Source organism: Tarenaya hassleriana, unplaced genomic scaffold (genome assembly GCF_000463585.1).
Source record: "Tarenaya hassleriana unplaced genomic scaffold, ASM46358v1 Cleome1, whole genome shotgun sequence".
NCBI classification, from domain to species: domain Eukaryota; kingdom Viridiplantae; phylum Streptophyta; class Magnoliopsida; order Brassicales; family Cleomaceae; genus Tarenaya; species Tarenaya hassleriana.
Window position 1 is genome coordinate 5,261,647 of NW_010960187.1, and position 21,495 is coordinate 5,283,141.

A 21,495-nucleotide genomic window follows, 5' to 3' on the forward strand; every position below is an offset into this window, starting at 1 on the left:
CAGCAGGTACGTAACTTGATTAGTTCGCGTTTGTCATTTTGCTCGTGACAAAAGAATCTTCCGAATTTAAATCATTATGGCGTCTCTGATGTGTGAAGGAACAGAGTTCAGACAAAACAGCAAGTCAAAGAGAAGATCTAAGAAGACGTGGACTCTGCCTGATGCCCATCTCAAGCACCTTTCTGGTCGCTTCTCAGATGAACCCTTCTGATTTCTGGAACCTTCCATTCTGTGTAAACTTCAAATAGACACAATTAAAGATCCTAAAAAAAAGTAGGGTTTATGATGATGAATGCCACTTCCTCTTCATTTGTCCTTTTCCCCACCTCAAATCCAAGGCGTGAATCACGCCATTCATTCAAGAACAGCAAAAGGACAAAAAATCAACGTAAAAGCAACCATCTTTAGACATGTTTCAGTGCTTTTTACAAGCACTGTGATTAACGGTAGCATTCAAATAATTACCATGACAATGACAATGGCAATGACCATTTCAAGATCCAAAAAAGATTACCAGTGCCACGCAAAATCACAATCCAAGATTAATCCGAGATATCGAAACATTATATACAGAGCATCATCATTCATGTTCAGCTGGTGTGAAAAGGTGACATCTTGTTTATTATTAGCTTGCGATCCACAAAAATGGCATTAACTTTTGTCCCAATTAGACATAATGAAGAAAAAAACATGCCCGGAAAGGGAATCGGTTCTGTCCCCCTTAACACCGTTATGTTACTGTCCCCACGAGAGATCACAACGGACAACTAAAGTAAAGTCAAATGCAGCCCCTAACTCTCTGTGGATCGGGTTTATAATTTACTTATTTCATCAAGAAAACGAAAGGTTAATCAAACTTAGACCGACCTAAGAAATAACCAACTACAAGGAATATTCCACCTAAGAACACTCGTAATAACGATCAATCAACTGGTTCGAATCAATGGATAAAAGGGTATTCATTCACCTGAAGCAGCTAAAGGAAATGCCTTGTGAAGTGCCCTTCATCACTGAAACCAGCCGTCTTCCATGGTGGGAGTTCTGTCTTCTTCTGCTGTGGGATCTATCATCTAGTACAGAACTTCTTCGGTGGAATTGAAAGACCAAAACTTTCTCCATTCCATTTCCATGGTGAGTATATACCGAAGAGTATCAGTTCTGAGTGACAAATGATTCGAGCACAATCCCATCAACAAGCAACACAGCCTCATCACACAATTCTCCAGAAGGTGGCACTGAATCAATCAGGCAATAACATTTGACAAGGGAAGAAACACAATAATCCTCATGTAGGAGTAGGCCAATGAACTCAACTGGCTTAACAGCATGTTGAATCGAAGCCACAGCCGAATACATTGGAAAAAAAAACATTAGTCTACACGAATACACAGCTGAATTCTCTCTCTCTCTTTGATATTTCCAACAGCAAGATTATGCAGACATATATATACCTACACATGAGTGATTAAGGTGCTCTGAATGGGTTTTAGGTTCCAGAAAAATCAAAATCGGCATAAAGGGGATAAAATGCTTCGAAAATGGGATGCTCGACCAACATCGAACAAAATTACAGTTCTGGAAAATGAACATTTTGAAGCACTTTGTATGATCCTTTATTTGAATGTACAAAAACCAAAAACGAAAAGCTTTTGCTTCGCCTGAAAACCTAGGCATCTTTCTTTTGTACATGAACTACAAGAGGAGAAACAACACAGAAAACCAACTCACCTCCATAGCCAGACCATCCAAACCAGAGAACTATAATCACGGAACCACCACCGGAAAAAAATGATCTTTTTCGCTTCCTCTTTCGCGGTAACCCCAAACCCAACATTCCCAATCAAGCAAGCATCGAATTTCCATGCAAAGTCCGAACCAAATTAGCAGCATTCCTCCTGATTTTCTCACCCTCATCCTCCATTAGATTCAAGCATATCTCAATAACCCCTTCTCTCCCTACTTCGTCTAGAATTTCTCGGCTACAACAACACAAGCAATTCAGGATAAAAAGGGCGTATTGAATTCCCTTGGCACTTCCTTTGCCCAACACGTTAACCAGAACCTTAACACACCCACTTACTTTGATCATCTCATCTCTTCCTCCTCTGCACTTAACCAGAAGTCCCAACACTTCCACCGCCCTCTCGAGACCAGAATCCACCGCCTGAACCAAAATCGGTACCGACCCACAATCCACAACACGTTTCCGGTTATCAGGAAACGAACAGAGAGCGTACAGAGCCGTCGCTGCTTCTTTTCTTTCTCGGTTATTTCCATTCCGAAGAAGAGAAACAAGAGCCGGAATTGCATCTGGGTACGAGCCGATTGTGGCTTTGTTCACTTCCACGACCGCCAAACTCGTCAGCAGAGTAGCTGCAACCGCTCTGCAATCGGACGACCCGATCCGTAAGAGGCGCACGATCCGCCTCACCACTCCATCGGCGACCAAACCCACTTTGTTGTCGTCTTCGAGACTGAGGTTCAGAAGCAAAGAGAGCGCCTTTTCCTGCAAACAGAGATTACCCGAGTCGACACAGTCCAGAACCGCCGGCACAGCGCCTGACTCAGTGACCCTCCGGCGCAGAGAAGAATCGCGCTTCGTGACCCGGACAAGGCGAATAAGGGAGCCGAGCTTCAGCTCAGGAGACGACGATCGGGAGACCAGGGCAGAGATCAAAGCCACGGGCTGCTCATCGTCGGTCCCAAGACATGATTTCTGAGGAGAGACGAGGGCATAGTTTGAAATTAAGCTCCGGAGAGCGTGGTTCGGAATCAGAGAAGGGTTCTCCGGCAATGGAATCTTGCTGATGGGACAAGTCCGGTTGCCGGAATCAAGCCACCGTTGGATTGAGACCCGGTCGAAGGTATGGCCTGACTGGAGAATAACCGGGTCCGACATAATCTCCAGAGAGATCGGGCATCTGAAATCGTCCGGCAACTTCGACGCCATGTCCACTTTCCCTCTCTAGATTCCGAGAAGAAAGAGAGAGAGAGAGAGAGGGAGAGAGAGAGAGAGAAAGGTTTATCAGATTCCTGTAGAGGAGCCGTTCTGCTCAAAGACTCTGCCTTTCCGCCTTCGTTATAAAACCCACAAAGGAGACTACAGACTCGTGAACCGTGAAGCTATTGCCATGGCATGGCATGAACCGAAATGACGATACTGCCCTTCTATTTTTGTGGAGGAGGGCATTTTGGGATAAAATAAAACCTGTTCTAGAAACAGTGGTGCTATTTTTATTTCAAATCATTTTCGTTCCAAAAAGAAACTTTTAACAAAGATTTTCAACGATCCAGCCAATCAATCAATTTCAGTGGAAAAAGAGGATGAAATAATAAAACATAACTGTTTACTTATAATTATACGATTTACCTAATAAAAAATAAAATTGTGAAGAAAACCTATAAATTACGGGATAATTAATTATATAACTAAAAATAGTTAGATATTTTTGCAAAGTAACTAATATTAATTAACGTATATTGATGTACATATGTACTAATGTAATGTTATCAGTAAAATACATATTTATTTGGCAGATCTTATCATTGGTATGTCTATATGTACATGTATATACGTACACGTACCTTGCAGAAAAGATTGGCGAAAGTTGGGCCTCCAGAAGTCAGAATCGTCGGCCCATCGTAGGGCCCATCTCCTAACGTTTCGCGATGACGTGTCAATTTTCCGACAGAGACATCAGTTACTAACTGAAATAAATCCAAAATTAAGCGGAAGTGGTTAATAAAAAAATAAAAAAATGATTAAAATATTTTAAGGAGAAAAAAAATCTAATATTTCAGAAATTAATTTGTAATGAGCTACAAAATTTTATAGTAATCGTGTTCCTTTACCTTTCCGATGCGTCTAAAATCGTGTTCATAAACTTGTCATGAGAGATGCAAGTCCTTACATCAACTTGAGTTCTTGTCTGAAAACATCGAGTGGTTTGACTTTGACCACAATTTTATGAATTTCATATTCTGTCTGATTATACAAATGAAATGACAACCACTGAATATCTTTCCACCCTCCAAGGGCCAATTCGGGATTTCAGATCTTGGATCGTCTGACTTGGTGAACGAGCTCTCTCCTCAATATTTTACCAGAAGCCGATTTCGGGACACTGCTTATGAAAGAGACCCGACGCAGCCTCTTGAAAGGAGCAACCTGGGAAGGGGAAAACACAGAGCATTCGCCATTTCAATGAACGTGTCTGTTGAAAAAAAAAATTGGAAAGATGGTTGCTTTGATGGATGGAATGAGTGTTTTTACCTGCTTAGCTATGAAATTTTGTATCTCTTCCTTTGTCAGTGAGCTACCGGGAGCCCGGACGACAAACGCTATTGGCACTTCACCAGCTTCTTCATCTGGGTACCTGCAGCAACATTCACCATTGATTGCTATTGCTGAGCTGAGCTATGGGAATAGATTCAAGACTTCTGATGGTGATTGATCATCATTCATTTCATTCAACATTCATCATTGATTCACATCACTTACGGGATAACGACAGCGTCTAGTATCTCAGGGTGAGATACAAGAAGCCCTTCAAGTTCAGCCGGAGCAACCTGGGATCGAGTTATATTACACAATAGGATATCAGTCTCCAGATTGGGACATGAAACCGGTATGATCTTACATAACTCACTGCTTATTCAGTTGACTTTAGTTCTCAGAATTACATCAAAACACAGTCCATGCCTATCATAGATTCATTTGAATGGAAAGTTAAATCCTTTACAAGGACTTTCAACTCAAGTTCGAAGAACATGAACTTACGAAGCAGTTGAAGAAATAATCCGTAGTTTAACGGAGATCAACCAACTGGAAAATTTGCACGAACCGAACATACAAAAGTTACCTGGAAGCCTTTGTATTTGATAAGTTCTTTGATCCGATCAACAACATAGAGGTTACCATCCTCATCGAAGTAGCCAAGGTCCCCGGTATGTACCCAACCCTTTTTATCAATTGTCTCCTTCGTCGCCTTAGGGTTATTAAAATAACCTGAAACACAATCGATTAACAAGATTTGAATTAGGATATCAGTGGATACTGAAAGATTCAAACAACTGTATAACACTAGTTGTGTTAAGTGCATTTGGAAAATAAACATATGATCTTTCTTTTCCCCATCTTCCAAAGGCTGATACTTTCAAAACTAAAATCGGGATTGAATGCTACCTCTCATCATGTTAGGCCCTCGGACCCATATTTCACCTAACTGTTTAGGAGGCGACGGTTTTTGAGTTTCAACGCTCACTACCTGAGCTTCAACTCCAGAGACTAGCATTCCGGCTGAACCCGTATTCCGTTTCCCCAGTCTTGGATCCTCCAGAGAGATGATCCCACAAGTTTCAGTCATGCCATATCCCTGAAAAAAGATAATAGGTCACACTCCTTTCATGAAATGCACATTTGAAAACATTTCACATTAAATGACTCCCTTCACTGATGGCAATATCTCCACATGAATAGATTTAGGGATAAACACAAGACAAAAACGTGCTCTGCATTGGTCTATTCATGTTGGCTTTGATGAATGAATTCCAAGAACATTTTTTTTTCAGTATCCAATGAAACCTTAAGTGTCTCAACAAACAAAGATTTGATCAGCTATGATTTCTATTCACCAGAAAACAGCTCGGCCTAATGATAGGGTGGCTCTAACCCACTCAATACAGAAACCAAGAACAGGACGATCAGAGTACCTGCAAGAGCATCACGTTAGGCATATTTTTTCCGCACTCATCCATCAACTCTTTTCCAAGAGGTGCAGCCCCCGATCCAATGTACTTCAACGATGAAAGATCGTATTTTCTCGCAGCACTTTGCTTGGAAAGAGCAAGGAAAACAGGAGGAACGACCCACAGATTGGTGACTCGATACTTTTCGATGTTCTTAAGAAGAGCATCGAGTTCGAATTTCGCCATGGAAACCACAGCATTCCCCTTCCGCAGCTGAGAATACGTTATCACTGCCAATCCAAACACGTGGAACATCGGAAGGAAGCACAAGAACACATGGTGCATCTCTCCCATGAGCTCCTGATCCATCGTTATCATCAAAGACGCCGCAATGAAATTCCTATGAGTCAATTCAACGCCTTTGCTCGTTCCTGTGGTGCCGGAAGAATACAACAGAGCAGCCGTGTCGGATTGTTTGACATCGACGATCGGGAAATCCGAGGAAGACCCAGATAGATTCATCACGTCATGGAAGCTCATAACCTTCGTGCTCGACCCGGTACGAGGAACCTGTATGGATTCTCCCGGACCAATCAGAACAACGGGGAGATCAAAACCCTTAATTTTGTCCAGCAGTTGGTGGACAGACACAATGATCTTCGGCTTCGAGTCCTTGATCTGCTTCGAAAGCTCCTCCACCGTATAAAGCGGGTTCGCGGTGGTGGCGACGCCGCCGATTGCGGTGACGGCGAAGAAACAGAGAGGGAACTGGAAAGAATTCGGCGCGAAGATCAACACAACGTCGTTTTTGTGAATACCCAGACGGAGAAACCCGTGTGCAAGCCTGGCGACGGTGGATTTGAGCTGAGAGAAGGAGAGGGACTCGCCGGAATCGGCGTCGATGAGGGCAGGCTTCATCGGGTACGAAGAAGAATCACGGAAGAGGAAAGAGACTAAGGAGAGATTTGGGTCTTTTGGGAGAACGAGAGGCGGACGGAGAGATCGGAAAATGCCGTCCCTGCCATAGCCGGATTTCTCCATCGCCGGAGAGATTCGAGGGAGATGATGAGACGCAGCAGATAAGAAGAAGACAGCGGAGGACTTTTGATTATTTAGAGCGAAAGAATAGTACTTAAATCCACGAATTCAGATAATCATACGTTAATTACGAGTAACCAAAAAGACTCCAATAGATATTAGGAGTTCTAATACTGTCATAATCATTTCATTGTTGATTATGAATTTATACATTTGCCCATAAATAGTTTGACTTTTCATCAATTAGTTAATAGCGATCCACGTGGCGCTCAAGCCGTCTCTTATAATTGCATAATTACACAAAAGATGTACTAGTATTTATCGTCTGTAATCACCGACCAATTTGTTGGAAATAAATTGACATTGCAATATAACACAAATAATACTTTATGGTTCACATAAATCCACAGAGGACGTAAAGCCAAAGACAAACCAAACCACATTGGAAAACACGAAAACTTGGATCCGGTTTCAACAAACTAAAGAGTCCGACCCGGGTCCGTATCCGGTTCGGTTCTGTGTTGTTCCTCGACGCCAGGGACCATCATACCGGGATGATAAACATGGACCGGACCCGGGCTTTTTATCCCATAATAACCGCTCCGGTTTACTCCATCGGGAGCCATCATAACAGGCTGAACCGGTCCACCATATACGTGACCCGAACCGGGAATCGGATGAGGCTGGTGGTAACCCATTGGTACATGATGATGACCGGATTGCACGTGATGGTACTGTGGAAGAAATTGCGCCGGCGCCTGAGCCTGAACCGGAGCCGGAATATGTTGAACCGGAGCATGGCTGGGATGAACCGGACTGGAAACATAATAAACCGGCACCGGGTGAACTGCATGACTAGGGTAGTGAACACGCGGAGAAGGGTATTGCCACGGCGTGTTGCCCAGGTGACCGGTTTGCTGACTTACCGGTTCGGGTTGAGAGTCGGTTTCGTCCCGGTTTGAGATGGAATCCAGGTCAGGGTTTTCCGGTTTGATTTGAACCGGTGGGAGTTCCGGCGTCGAAGAACGCAATACAGGAGCCGACGAGGTGGACCCGAACGGTGAAGAAACCTGACCGGGCGAACCCGGATCCGAAACCGCCGAGATTTCCCGTCGGATCTTCGGTTTTGGGTCACGCTCTTCTTCCGGGTTATCCAACCCGAATAGGTAATCGGGCACTTCCGACACGATGGATGAAACTTCAGAGCGGTTGCGCTCGATTCCGGCGACTGAACCGCCGGAGACGGCGCCGGCGGGGCCATTATTGAGGGCGTCGAGGAACCACTGCTCGCGGTTGACGGAGCTGTCGAGGAGGGAGCTGATACTGCTCGCTCGGCTGGCGCCGTCACCGCCGCCCCCGCTGGGGATGGGTTTTGATTCTGTGCGACGCGGTCGTACTCTTCCATCATGTTCTCGACGTCCTCATCCGTTGATACGGAGATCAACGCGTCAAGATCTTCGTTCGGTAGCTGGTACTTCACGCTGATGTTGCTTGTACCTTATCCACATTCCAATCAATCAATCAGACAACAATATTCCCTATCGAAATTAACAGCTGTCATAATTCCTGAATTTTGTGGCCATATATATTCGAATTTCCAAAATTAATTTTTTCCACATAAACAAGTTATGTAATAAAACAATATGGAATTAAATGATTGTAAATAGAAAATAAGTTGACTAACTAGCAAAGATGAATTTTTTTTTTGTCCGAAAGTCCTAAAAAATCCGAACTTTAAAGTTTACACTTTACAGCACAACAAATCCAAACTTTCAAAAGATATAACATTTAATTAAAGATCAGAAAAGCCAATCAAATGCTCTAAAAATTGTTCATAAGCCTCAAAGAATTTGTCTTTCAGCTTTAGTTTGATTCGTAGACTTCAAAGTTTGAAGCTTTTTTCATAAAAAAAAAAGTTTGGAGTTTTTTTTCAAACATTAGAACAAGCTAATAACTTTTTTTTGGCAATAATTTCCCCTTCAGAAAAAAAAAACAAGCTTCTGGGCTTTCAAAATTTACATCATAATGCGATGGATCATCGTTTATCAATCGTTTCCCCAGTTTGGATGATTTCCAGCATCCCCACAAAACAAATTACCCAAATCAGATTACTTTTTTCCAGAAACATCCCCATCGAAATCATAAAGTTAATTTAGTTCCTCATAATATAATTTTAAATCATAAAGTCACGAAACCCACATGATCGTAAGCTAATAATTCAGGATCCAACAAGAAAAACCAAAGCTTTACAGAAAAAAAGTACCAGAGAGCTTGGAGAGCTTGTGGAGGAGAGAGGAGAAGGAGGTGTGTCGATGGACGGCGACGATGCGGTTGTCGCCGCCGACGTAGGAGAGCTGGTTATCGTGCGGTCGAGGGAGGATCTTCCCGCCGAAGGTGCACATCAGCCGTACACGTGGCAGTGGATCGTACTCCGACGTCCTCGGCGACGACGCCACCGAGTCGTTGTCTAGCTCCGGCGGAAGCATCGATGCCATTTTTTTTATTTGTCTGTTACAATTTTGTTTTTTTTTAGTGCTTTTTTATTCCGATGAATAAAACGGAGAAATATATATATACACAATACACACACAAGCTGAATGTGTCGTGTGGTTGGTGGATGATAGAGAGACAGGACTGTGATGGATATAGAATCACAGTCAATGTCTATAGTTACCACGCCCTTTTTTTTAACTGTCCCAATGCGTATGCAAAGATCAAATACAAAAATCGTGTGATATGATGTAATTAGGAGGAAAATAAACTAGTCATTTAACACAAATATTCTAGGATTGGTAAATTAAATAAACGTTTTCAGACGAATTTATGACTTATACAATGAAATATGAAGTTCGATCCTATATAATCACGAATTTTTTAGTACCAATACAATGAAACATGAAGTCTAACCTTATAAAATTCGGATTTGGGTTTGACTGAACTGATCAGATATAATCCCATCAAATTTTTATAGATATTTTTATTTTTTAAAATAAATTAATCGAGTTTTTAAATCGATATGAAATATCAAATTTTTTTAGATCAATGAATTTAGATTTGAAATCCGATATTTTTTTATGGACTCGAATTGGTTTCGAATCAAAATTGACATATTTGTATGTATCCTATGAATTATTTAGTCTCGAGTAGCTTAAATTTTCCAAGGAAAGTTTTTTTAAAAATATATTGTTCCATCGTGTATATATATATATATATATATATATATAAGGTGTAACTAATATGTATTTTTTCCACAGCAGATTCTCTACTGTGTTTTAAATCATCTTAATTAGTCTGACGGCAAAAAATATATATAATAATATTGAGCAAATTATTGCTGTGATTATAATTATAATTATGAGGAGCTGGTAGTATCTGACGTCAAGGTTGAGTGGGTAAACAATGGTGGACGGCAAAATAAAATGTTTATATTAATCATCATTACATAATAACTAAATTTGGAGTCATTGCAGACTTTGGTGTAACTCAACTCTCAATGACGTCAAATTCCATTTTTTTTATACTAAAATATTGACCAGACAAAATTAAATTATCCTTCACATTATATATATATATTAAGGGCTCGAAGCATCGGTATTCGGTGGAAATGGGCTCAGCCCATATGGAGTTGGCGTTATATGGGCCTATGTCTCCAGTTAGGTCCATTTAACAGTCGTTTTCTTGTTACACAACATAATTTATAGTTTGTCTCGTCTTTAAAAACATTGAATATACTTTTATTAAAGAACTGTAATTAATTGTTTACTATGATATTTGATCTCATTTTTCGGTGACTATGTATCAATTAATTATCCAACCCATAGAATTCAAGTGTTTATAGTCGAATATTGATTAGCATGTGTATTAATAGCCACGACTCTATGGTAATGCGATGTATTATTGCATTCTTTTGGGGGGAAATTGTAGTCCAAATCCTTGGGCAATGGGGAAGCATTTATATTTGAGCAAGTGGCCAAATCGCCACCAAACTGCCACCATAGTCAATGGTATTACTAGAAATATTGTCATTTTCTAACATATAATTTATAGGAAAATATGCATCCATACCCCTACTTTTTTTCATTATACTTATCCTTTTCTGCTTTGTCTAATTGCAATTTGCAATATATATATATAGAAAATGGTAATGATTCATATTTTAGAATATATATAGAATATCATATAAATTTCTTAAAATGGGTCAAATAATACAAATTACTCTCGAAATATTGAATTTTTGGTACGGTCCCTGGTAGGGTAAGTATCGCTTTGCTGTGAATCGACTTCCTTGTATATAAATATATACAAAGATGTATTATTAAAATATTTTAGAAAAAATATAAGTATTGAAATGCATCTGTTATGATACATATATATAGTCTGTATTCAAAGTTTTACGTAATCATAAGCAATGAAAGGATATTTTCTCGAACACCAATGCGGGAAAATTAAATGTGAATAGATTTTCTCGGGAAAAGTTTCGGTTTCAGACATCTTTTTCTTCGGATTTGAATCCACAACTCTCCTTTGAAAAAGACGAATTTTTTTGTTTGCTGCCATCTTCATTCTTCTTCTTTTTTTCCTGGATTTCCGAGTTCTCGAGCTCTTTTTTTTTTCCGTCTCTTGTTTCGTTTCGTCAGTTATTCGTGTATTTTATTTTGGATCGCGTAGAAAACATGCGTGATACCTGCAGAATCTTCTACGGATCTTACTCAAGAGCTCTAACTCGTTGACTCTAAGTTTGGCTTTCACTTGTCCTGAAGACATCTCCAGTGATCTGTTTCGTTTCTGAGTTCTGTCTCGGCAAAGACTACAATGTCGGTTTCCGACGAGAACCAACCCCCAGAGAGGCTCCAGGTTTTGTTTTCCAAAGAGATCTCTACTCAGATTCAGACCAGGTTTTATTTTTCTTTTCAGAGCCTTGATCTGTTATGTCTGGTGATAATCAGGGCAAGAATCAAGCAGTGGTCGTTTGCTTCATTCTTGGAATCGGATCGCTCGTCTCCTGGAACAGTATGGTCACCATTGGAGATTATTACTATCAAGTTTTCCCGGTACATAGTTCTTGGTTTTCCCCCCCATTGTTTCCCGGTACAGAGTGTTACAGATTCTGTTCTTGGCTTCTGAATCTGCTTTCTTGTTTAGGATTACCACCCTTCACGGGTTCTTACGCTCGTGTACCAGCCGTTTGCCCTTGGAACGATTGCGATTCTGGCCTATCACGAGTCAAAGATCGATACACGAAGGCGCAACTTGATAGGATACGTTCTCTTCTCCATCGGCACTTTCCTGCTCATTCTTGTGAGTATAATAATATTCAGATTCTTGAACTGCATTTTCTTTCAGACCGATCTGACACTTTAGCAAATGCCAACAGTTGGATATGGCGACGAGAGGAGGCGGTGGGATCGGTCCTTACATCGGCTTGTGTGCAATCGTTGCTTCCTTCGGGCTGGCAGATGCAACTGTACAAGGAGGAATGGTGGGGGACTTGTCATTGATGTGTCCCGAGCTCATCCAGGTTTCACTCCTTTTTGTCCAAAATCGGATCTTGAGTTCTGAATATCGGTTCAGATTAAACCGATTTATTTTGGGATTTTTTTTTCCCTGCAGTCTTTCATGGCGGGCTTGGCTGCAGCTGGTGCCTTAACTTCGACACTGAGGCTATTAACCAAAGCAGCCTTCAAATCTTCCAACGAGGGTCTCCGGAAAGGAGCTAGTAAGTACATTTATCAGATGTTCTACCGTCAAGATCGGACTGTAATGGCTATTAACTCTTCCATACTTTTGTTTCTGCAGTGTTGTTCTTAGCTATATCAACTTTCATAGAGCTCGTGTGCGTGTTCCTGTACGCTTACGTGTTCCCAAAACTGCCGATTGTTAAATACTATCGCAGAAAAGCGGCATCTGAAGGTTCCAAAACCGTCTCAGCTGATCTCGCTGCTGCTGGTATCCAGAACCAGAACCAATCAGAAGTGGTAATCACATGATCTTGGAATCTTCTCTGCTCGGTACTTATCACCATTTTCATAAGACGTTTCTTCATTTAACGAGGGTTTAGCTCCTGGAACCTTCTCTGCAGGCAGAAGATGACTCCAAGAATCTGCGTCTCAGCAACAAGGAGCTGTTGCTTCAGAACATAGACTATGCAGTCGATTTGTTCCTCATCTATGTCTTGACACTTTCCATCTTTCCCGGGTTCTTGTATGAGAACACAGGAGAGCACGGTCTAGGCGACTGGTAAAAGATCAGCTCGACCCAGATATGTTAACTCTGTTCTCAAGAAAACCCAGAAAACATAAACTCAAAGGCCCTAACTTTCTTGTCGTTGTCGTGGTTGCATTTCCCGACAGGTACGCTCTTGTCCTGATCGCGATGTACAATTTCTGGGATCTGATCGGCAAATATACATCATAACACATCGTCTCTGGTGAAGTTTCTCAAGTTAGAGAGCAGAAAAGGAATCACCTTAGCGGTCGTGTCACGGTTCTTGCTTGTCCCGGCATTCTACTTCACCGCGAAATACGGTGATCAAGGTTGGATGATAATGCTCACTTCCTTCCTGGGGCTAACAAACGGTCATCTCACTGTCTGCATTCTAACCACTGCACCAAGAGGATATAAAGTAAGTAACAAAACCCTTATAGATATGCTTTCAAATCATCGGTCTAGCTCGTCAAATTCTCAGATATCCGAGTTATTTTGCGTGAAGGGTCCGGAGCAAAACGCTCTAGGGAACTTGCTGGTGTTGTTCCTGTTAGGAGGGATATTTGCAGGGGTTGCTTTGGACTGGTTATGGCTTATAGGGAAGAAGAATGCCTTCTGACCAAATCATCTCTCCACCTGAAACTTCACTTGCAGAACGAAGACACGACACAGATTCATACGTTCTTGAGATGTAAGATTATGTTCGAGCTTTCGCAGATGTTGACAAAACCCATCATTTTATGAATTGAATTCTCTATCATGCATCAAAGTTTGCATCCTGGTCTGCAATTCTTGAACTTCTCTGACCACGAAGCGTCTAAACTTCATGAACATCATAACAGGGAAACTGAAATTAATCATACGTTGTGGACCAAAGATTTAGATTACAGATAATCAGGACAAAACAGGCAAAAGTGTTCAGCGCTGTTTCAGTTTTCAGATTCTGTCAGGTCAAACGAGTTAGTTGCATTTTCATCTTCGAAGAGCCCTGATTGATCAAGAATCATGAATTGAGATCTCGACTCGATCTTCTGAGGATCTCAACAAGTAACGCCATTAGGAGGAATCCTCGTCATCCTCTTCTCCGGAACCCTAGAAATCATCGAACTCTCTGTCACTTTGTTGGGCTTCTTCATCTTCTCCACTTCTCTCTTCAACACCATCCTTATCAAGTCCAACTGAACATCCCCTCTCTTTAGCTTCATCTTCCTCACAGCCTCCGCCTCACCCACTATCACTCGCTTCCTTTTCGAAGTTTTCCCCGGCCTCTGTGCCCTTTCTCCGACATTTAACTCGGCCTCCGATGATTCCTCGACACTTCCTGTCGGTGTTGCCTCAGATTGAGATGCAAGTGATGAGTTTCGCACGCCTTCTTCCCCTCCGTGGCCCGTCGGAGCGAGTGCATCGGAGGTTGAGCCTCCGTCTCCGGCATTAACCAAACGGTAAGGCTGACCGGAGAAAGATGGTGAAATTGAACGCCGGTTGGAGAAGAGTTACATGGAAGGACTGGTAAATTGGCAATCGAGGTAATTAATTGCATGGAGAAAGAGAGTCCTTTTTCAGTTAGGGTTCTTCACTCAAATGACCCATTTGGTCGCATCTATTTAACCTATACACCATCAAAAAATAACGGAGAAAATGAAATGAACAACACCACAAAATAATAGATAAACCGCCAAAAAAATATAATTTATAAACTAGAAATAAACATCCAAAAAGTATGATTCAAGTATACAGGAAAACAAAAACAAAAACAACTATGTAAAAAAATTGAGTAATATAAATACAATATAGTGGTTCTAAACAATAATCTCTTCGGTGGGTACAATATTCACGTGTACTGCCAACTTTCAACGGCGTCGTTTTGCTGATTTTCGTAAAACAATAAGGCCTATAAACAAGTAATGGGCCTCCGATGGGGGCCCAATCTGTAACCCAAGCATATATTTATGTTGGACATATTATTCGAGTATTCGAATGATCAATATCGATTTGCAGCACTCGCAGGGGCAAGACTTGTTGATAGAGCTCGTAATCGTGTTGCCCACATTATAAAGTTGTTTCGTTTATTCATTAAAAAAAAAAAAAGAAGAGGGTTTTATTACACAATTTGATGACGTTATACATTACGTCATCAAATTGTGTAATAAAACCTTTTTCTTCATAAACGCCTAGAAACAAAACTTTTTAGAAATTATATATATTTGTATATGTTGCCACTTGTGGTTTGTATATATTTTTAAATGTAAGTAACACTCAAAGTTGTAGCCTTTTATATAATGTGAAATCGTAAGAGATCCACACACAACGTAAAAGACATAAATCCACTTTTGTTTTTTTTTTTTTTTCTGTGGTATTCGACAATCCACATTTAAAGATAAAACAAAATGGACTTTTATGAAACATAAGTGTGTTTTTTTTCCTATGGGCGGCTGTGACTAATTTGTATATCCTTGACTTTTAATTAGTCGGTCTTCTATCAAAAGCCAACGTATTTCACTTTATGAATAAAAACATTTCCATTATATGTTGAAATAACATATTGATTAAAAAGGTTAAGTCTTATTTTCCTTGGAAAAAACAATCATTAACTAAAAATCTACGTATCATACTCTTTCTTGTTAGTTCTTATTTTCAGTGTCAAATATACATCATAACACATAAATAAATTTGAACGAAAAATGTAAGAAATAAAAATCATACACTTATTAGTTCTTATTCTTGATGTTATACCCATAAGAAATATATAAATAATTTTGACTTAAAATGTTAAAAAAAATGCTTTACAGAGGTAAAAAAAAATTCAGTTGGCTTTCGGCCTTCCTATGTTCCGCCTGTGCTTGAAGACACATCCACGGGGACCAAAATAACAATTAAACATGTGAAAATTGGATATTTTTAAAAAAAATATATATATAAGAAATTGGACAGATAAGCTTTGACGTATAAATGACGTACGAGATACGTAGCCGTTGACCACAGATAAAACACATGTGATTATAGAAGCTTCCGATCGTACGGAAGGATTATATATCTATTCACTTTCCTCGAATTGAATTCTGTTCATCGCATTTATATCATTTGTATGGATGATTTGGACTTTCTTGATTAGCTCATGCTATTAAATGGATCTGAATTTAATTTTATTCTATATTTCATTTGAATCCGCTGAATTTGTAGAATTATAAGAAGATGTTTTGAAAAACATGTTTCTTAATCTGTTACTTCTTCTTTCTCCTCTCCATGACTGTATATATGAAGATCATAGTTGTACGTACATTAAATATATATATATATATATATATGTGTGTGTGTGTGTAGTAGTATGAATCATCAAGCTTTGAAGGTCCCAAGTCCGCGATCCTTGAAAATACTTTGTCCGTAAGGGAAAAAAGGAGAAGGGTCCCAAATCGTGTCACATCGTTTAATGCCATTACCCTTTTTTTCATAATCTTGCATATTTTTCAATTCATCTCAAAAGTTAAGAGTAGACAAGTTTTGACAAAAAATAAAAGAGATGGTGTGTTTGGAATTAAATTGTTGAAATCGTTGCTTGTGTTTTTACGGCAATTCACCACATTTTAAAAATCGTTTTGAATTTCTTTTTATTTTTTATAAAACCAGAATGACAACGTGAAACATATATATATATATATATATATATATATATCATTTGACTACGTTACGGCTCAAATGGGAACAGAAAAAAAAGGATTAAAATCGAGTGATATATATATATATATTGTCGACCTAACAAAAATGGTAAAATCTAGGAAGCGGCGTAAACGTGATAAATTGAACAAAAGACAAATTACATGAAGCTCCAATTTTGACCCCAAAAAAAAAACTTTATCATCTTTGTGGATACAAAAGATGTACGGAAAACGCGTGTGGTACAAAATATGATATGGAAACATGCAACCGTGATCATGCAAAAACAAGGCTTGCCTTTTCGGTCGCAACGCAGACATATATCCACTTCGCCGCCCATTTCTTGCGATTTTTGAACCCTTTTTTGTTCTTTTTTCCGTTCTGTATTTTTTTTATAAAGAAAATCACATTTTTTTTATGTTTTGGACAAAAGCAATTACGCCCGAAATGGGTTGAAAATCTTGAAATCCAAACTTTCAACTGTCCCCGGAAACTATAGAATCAGTTTTATAGATCTTCAGCCGTAGAATGCAACAATTCTTAGTCATTTTATAATCTAAAATTATGCAATAATGAGTTCATAAACTATTGTTCTTCCGTCTCTGCATCATCGAGAGATTGGTTGACGTGTTTGTTTGCAAGAGAGTTCATGATCAACTCATCTGTTTTTTTTTTTTAAAGTTAACAATTCAACAATTTTTTTTAGTCTTTCTCAAAATTTGGATATATTTTTGCCTAAATATTAATTGGGAATTTGAAAGATACGAAAAAAATCAGATGAGTTATTTAAATTAATAGAAATAAGAAGAAATTATTTTTTTTATAAGGAATCGGATGGTTGGTGTTGGTGATAGACTAGTTGATTAAAAAAAACGATTTTCTATTTCTATTATCGTTTTTGCTTTTCATCATTTTAATTTAAAATTATTTGGAAAACATAAAAAGAAAAACAACCTTATAAAGTGAAAAAGGAATCAGTAGACTCAATGAGTTCTAAAAAAGTCTTCATCAAAGCAAACAACAATAAATAATTGAAATATAAAGATGTCAAGCCATTGGATCACAATCTCACTTACATCCAGTTTCTAATTATTAACTAAAAAAAACATAACACAGCTAATCACACAACAAAAAACACGTCAACGTTTCACCTCAAGTGGGACCCATAATCTGTTCCACGCGTCCACAGCGTCAGACAGCGCGTGATACCTACACGTGTATAAAGCGACAAAAAGAAGCCTTCGCCGTGATTTCATTAAAACCGATGGTTTGCGTTTCCGATTTCGAACCTAGCCAAGTCACTACACACGTGTCGCCAATTTACTCGTCTCTTCCAATCATCCCATGCAAAATAACCCACGTAAAGATTGGGACACGTGTCTGCCCACGTGCACGCTCCGGCCAATCTCGCCGGTTCCGGTCGTTTGTTCTTCGGCTCACAATCTGATAGACGACAAAGTGCCACGTGTGATCTGAACGACAGATTGGGAAAATAGTTTTCTGTGTATTGCATTATGTGATTTACAAGACATATATACACGCATGAGGAGATGATTGAAGAAACAAATACAGCAAAGAATCAGGGATTGATACTAAAAATAATAACAATATTATTTCCTTCCTTTACGCCCCCGCAAGATGAGGATCGTGTGCGAGACCAATCTTGACCCGCAACAAGTCAAACCGAGCTCGGGGTAGAGGCTTTGTGAGAGTGTCGACGAGTTGATCCACCGAGGAGATATGGGACACGCGGAGATGACCATCACGAACGAGACCACGGATGAAGTGATAGTCAATCGCGACATGCTTCATACGAGAATGAAAAACAGGATTAGCACATAGGTACGTCGCGCCGACATTGTCACAGAAGATTACCGGCGAGGATGAAGGTGTGATTCCAAGCTCGGAGAAAAGAGATGAAAGCCAGCGAATTTCGGAGGCCGTTGTTGCAACAGATTTGTATTCGGCTTCTGTGGATGATCTAGCCGCGGTTCTTTGCTTCTTCGAAGACCAAGAGATCGGGGGTTTGCCGTAGTACACAATGTGGGCACTTGTGGACGTATAATCATCCCGATTTCCACCCCAATCTGCGTCGGAACAGGCATGTAACGTGGGAGAGTTCTGGGAAGTCAAGAATAGGCCGAGAGAAGAGGAGCCGACGAGGTACCGTAACACTCTCTTGACCCCTTGCCAATGGTCCGTTGTTGGTTTGTGCATGAACTGAGACAGCTTGTTGACGGCGAATGCGATGCCGGGTCTTGTGAAATGAAGATATTGCAAGCTCCCGACAATGTTGCGGTACTCGGTTGGGTCATCAAGAGGCTGCCCCGACGTCAAAGTGAGAGACGTGGTCGACGACATCGGAGTGGAGACCGGTTTGGAGTGGAACATGTTGGTCCGCTTTAGGAGATCAATTATGTATCGGCGTTGTGTAAGATAGATACCATCGGTTGAGTGTGACACTTCGACTCCGAGGAAGAAGGAGAGGCGGCCAAGGTCTTTGATCGAGAAGCGGCTGCCGAGCATGGTGATGATGTCTTGACATCGGACGGCGTTGTTTCCGGTGATGATAATATCATCAACGTAGACAAGAAGATATATAACGACGTCAGCATCCCGGAGAACAAACAACGACGTGTCGGCCAGGGAATTGACAAATCCCGTGGCAATGAGAAAATTCCGAAGCTCCGTGTACCATGCCCGGGGTGCTTGCTTGAGCCCATAGATAGCTTTGTGTAGCTTGCATACATGTGATGGTCGATCACAATCAACATAACCGGGAGGTTGGGTCATGTAGACATCTTCACTGAGGTGGCCTTGGAGGAAGGCGTTGTTAACGTCAAGTTGTCGTAGAGACCATCCACGAGTGACAGCAAGGCTGAGGATGAGACGTACAGTTGCCGGTTTCACCACCGGACTGAATGTGTCGTGATAATCTACACCGGGTCGTTGATGAAAACCTTTGGCAACGAGTCGAGCCTTGCACCTGTCAAAAGAACCATCAGCATGTCGTTTAGTTCGGAACACCCATTTACATCCCACAATGTTATAAGAGGCATCTGGTGGAACCAAAATCCAAGTCCCGTTTTTCACAAGAGCATCAAATTCCTCCGTCATGGCTTGTCTCCAACGTGGTGATTTGAGAGCTTGAGTGACACACGTGGGTTCGGTATCATCACTTGATTTGGAAGTTAAGGTATTTATGTATTTGGTATTTGGTTTGGTGATTTGATTTTTGGAACGGGTGGTCATCGGGTGGCTATGTTTTGGTGGAGACGGAGGCGTATTTGAGGGTGGTGTGTCGATGGTTTCGGTGATGGTGGGTTCTGTGGTATTCGGGATGTGAGTGGCGTCAGTTGTTGATGTAGGGAGATGGTTTGGCGAGGGAACGGGTGACGGTGATTGAGAAGAGGTGGCCGAGAGTGGTGTCGGTAGAGGAGCTGCAGACGAGGTCACGGCAGCGGGAGATGGTGCTATGAGTGGACCAACCGGAACTAGTGTGTGAGATGGTGACATAGATCGTGAGGGTTCGACTGAAGCGTTTGAGTCCAAGAGAGGTACCGAGAGAGAGGAGAACGGAAATCTGGACTCGACAAAGGTGACATGGCGAGACACAAAGACACGAGATGTTCGTGGGTTTAGACATAGAAAGGCATGTTGAGTCAAAGAGTAACCCACGAAAACACAAGGCAATGACCGAGGTTCGAGTTTATGGTGAGAATATGGTCGAAGCCATGGAAAGCATAGACAACCAAATGTTCTTAATGTGGTATATGTCGGTGACGATCCAAACAAGGCTTGGTAGGGAGATTGATGTTCTAGGACTTTGGTTGGAAGACGGTTTATGAGGTAAACGACTGTCGGAAACGCAAACGTCCAATGGGATAACGGCATGGATGCATGGGTGAGGAGTGTTAACCCCGTTTCCATAATGTGCCGGTGTTTACGTTCCGAAATTCCGTTATGCTCGGGGTATGAGGAGGAGTGGTGAGGTGTTGAATGTCGTGTTCCGCAAGAAAAGATCTTAGGGCAATATACTCGCCACCATTGTCGGAATAAAGAGTTTGAACACGATGGTGAAAACGGTTTTCAACGAGGGATTTAAACCGAGGAAAAATTTCAAGAACTTGAGATTTTTGTTGTAATGGGTAAAACCATGTGTATCTCGTAAAATGGTCGACAAAGATGACATAGTATTTGAAACCATCAAAAGAAGAAACGGGAGACGTCCAAACATCCGAAAATATGATTTCTAAAGGACGAGATGATGTAAGTGAAGACTCCGAAAAAGGAAGTTTATGAGTTTTATTCATGGAACACGACGTACACTGAAGGTGTTTGTGTTTATTAGAAGACAAAGGTAAAGAAAATTGATGAATGACCTTATTAAGAACATCGAAAGAGGGATGGTCAAGCCTAGAATGCCAATCCGCAAAAGTGGTCTTAGTAGTAGAAAAAACGGAAAAGGACGAAGAAGACACAGAACTAGGGTCGGGAGGCCACTCATAGACGCCATCCTTAAGCATTCCCGTGGTGAGCCGTTCCCCCGTTGCGAGATCCTTTACCTGAAAGTGAAAAGGGTAAAATTCAACGGAAACACGATTAGTGGTGCAAAGTTGATGGATAGATATGAGGTTTCGATGTAATGAAGGGACGCATAATATATTAGTGAGTGATAAAGGACGAGAGGTTGAGGAGAATGATAAGGAACCCGTGTGTGTGATCGGATGGGAGGATCCGTCACCAAGCTCTACTTCGTCACCACCGGAGTACGGCTCATGGAGGGAGAGATTGTGCAAGTCTGATGTGATATGATGCGATGCCCCCGAGTCAAGAAGCCAAGTCGGAGACGAAGGTGCAGCAGCAACACTCGTGTGATGAGCACGCGGCTGCCATGCTCGGTTGGGTCATCAA

General features: G+C 40.9%; 5 protein-coding genes across 8 annotated transcripts in view; 2 read left to right on the forward strand and 3 right to left on the reverse strand.

Moving 5' to 3' along the window:
- LOC104812605 (transcription factor bHLH103) overlaps nt 1-506 on the forward strand; it is a 2,235-nt gene extending 1,729 nt beyond the window's left edge. Inside the window, exon 7 of one of the 4 annotated variants that reach the window (XM_010539865.2) lies at nt 97-506. In XM_010539865.2, the coding sequence (XP_010538167.1) occupies nt 97-248 (152 nt within the window). In that variant the 3' untranslated portion in view covers nt 249-506. The other 3 variants (XM_010539873.2, XM_010539890.2, XM_010539882.2) reach the window with 3 other exon arrangements.
- A 94-nt stretch (nt 507-600) lies between these two features.
- On the reverse strand, nt 601-3,208 carry LOC104812597 (U-box domain-containing protein 8). Its single transcript, XM_010539854.1, has 2 exons — nt 1,729-3,208; nt 601-1,235 (listed from the first exon to the last, which is right to left on the reverse strand). Exon 1 carries the CDS (start codon nt 2,948-2,950, stop codon nt 1,841-1,843), a length of 1,110 nt encoding a protein of 369 aa, XP_010538156.1. The 5' UTR covers nt 2,951-3,208; the 3' UTR covers nt 601-1,235; nt 1,729-1,840.
- A 652-nt stretch (nt 3,209-3,860) lies between these two features.
- Nucleotides 3,861-6,729, reverse strand: LOC104812629 (4-coumarate--CoA ligase-like 7). The gene is made up of 6 exons (XM_010539900.2): nt 5,713-6,729; nt 5,186-5,375; nt 4,863-5,008; nt 4,502-4,569; nt 4,274-4,376; nt 3,861-4,168 (listed from the first exon to the last, which is right to left on the reverse strand). Exons 1-6 carry the CDS (start codon nt 6,727-6,729, stop codon nt 4,052-4,054), a joined length of 1,641 nt encoding a protein of 546 aa, XP_010538202.1. The 3' UTR covers nt 3,861-4,051.
- Nucleotides 6,730-7,072: 343 nt separating this feature from the next.
- On the reverse strand, nt 7,073-9,281 carry LOC104812638 (leucine-rich repeat extensin-like protein 5). Its single transcript, XM_010539911.1, is given in 3 exon segments — nt 7,073-8,083; nt 8,086-8,223; nt 8,990-9,281. Coding segments are annotated over 3 exon segments (1,248 nt in total). The 5' UTR covers nt 9,222-9,281; the 3' UTR covers nt 7,073-7,205.
- Nucleotides 9,282-11,108: 1,827 nt separating this feature from the next.
- On the forward strand, nt 11,109-13,690 carry LOC104812646 (equilibrative nucleotide transporter 3-like). The gene is given in 10 exon segments (XM_010539922.2): nt 11,109-11,580; nt 11,673-11,777; nt 11,869-12,024; nt 12,101-12,244; nt 12,337-12,442; nt 12,523-12,701; nt 12,806-12,963; nt 13,077-13,131; nt 13,133-13,348; nt 13,436-13,690. Coding segments are annotated over 10 exon segments (1,275 nt in total). The 5' UTR covers nt 11,109-11,538; the 3' UTR covers nt 13,550-13,690.
- The last annotated feature ends 7,805 nt before the right edge of the window (nt 13,691-21,495 follow it).

What these genes read in the sequence shown, in the direction of transcription:
- LOC104812597 (XM_010539854.1), bottom strand. Translation starts at nt 2,950, where the DNA reads ATGGCGTCGAAGTTGCCGGACGATTTCAGATGCCCGATCTCTCTGGAG.
- LOC104812629 (XM_010539900.2), bottom strand. Translation starts at nt 6,729, where the DNA reads ATGGAGAAATCCGGCTATGGCAGGGACGGCATTTTCCGATCTCTCCGT. An exon ending in TCAAATACAAAGGCTTCCAG is followed by an intron (nt 4,570 to 4,862) that starts GTAACTTTTGTA and finishes ACTCGATCCCAG; the next exon opens with GTTGCTCCGGCTGAACTTGA. An exon ending in CTAGACGCTGTCGTTATCCC is followed by an intron (nt 4,377 to 4,501) that starts GTAAGTGATGTG and finishes ATGTTGCTGCAG; the next exon opens with GTACCCAGATGAAGAAGCTG.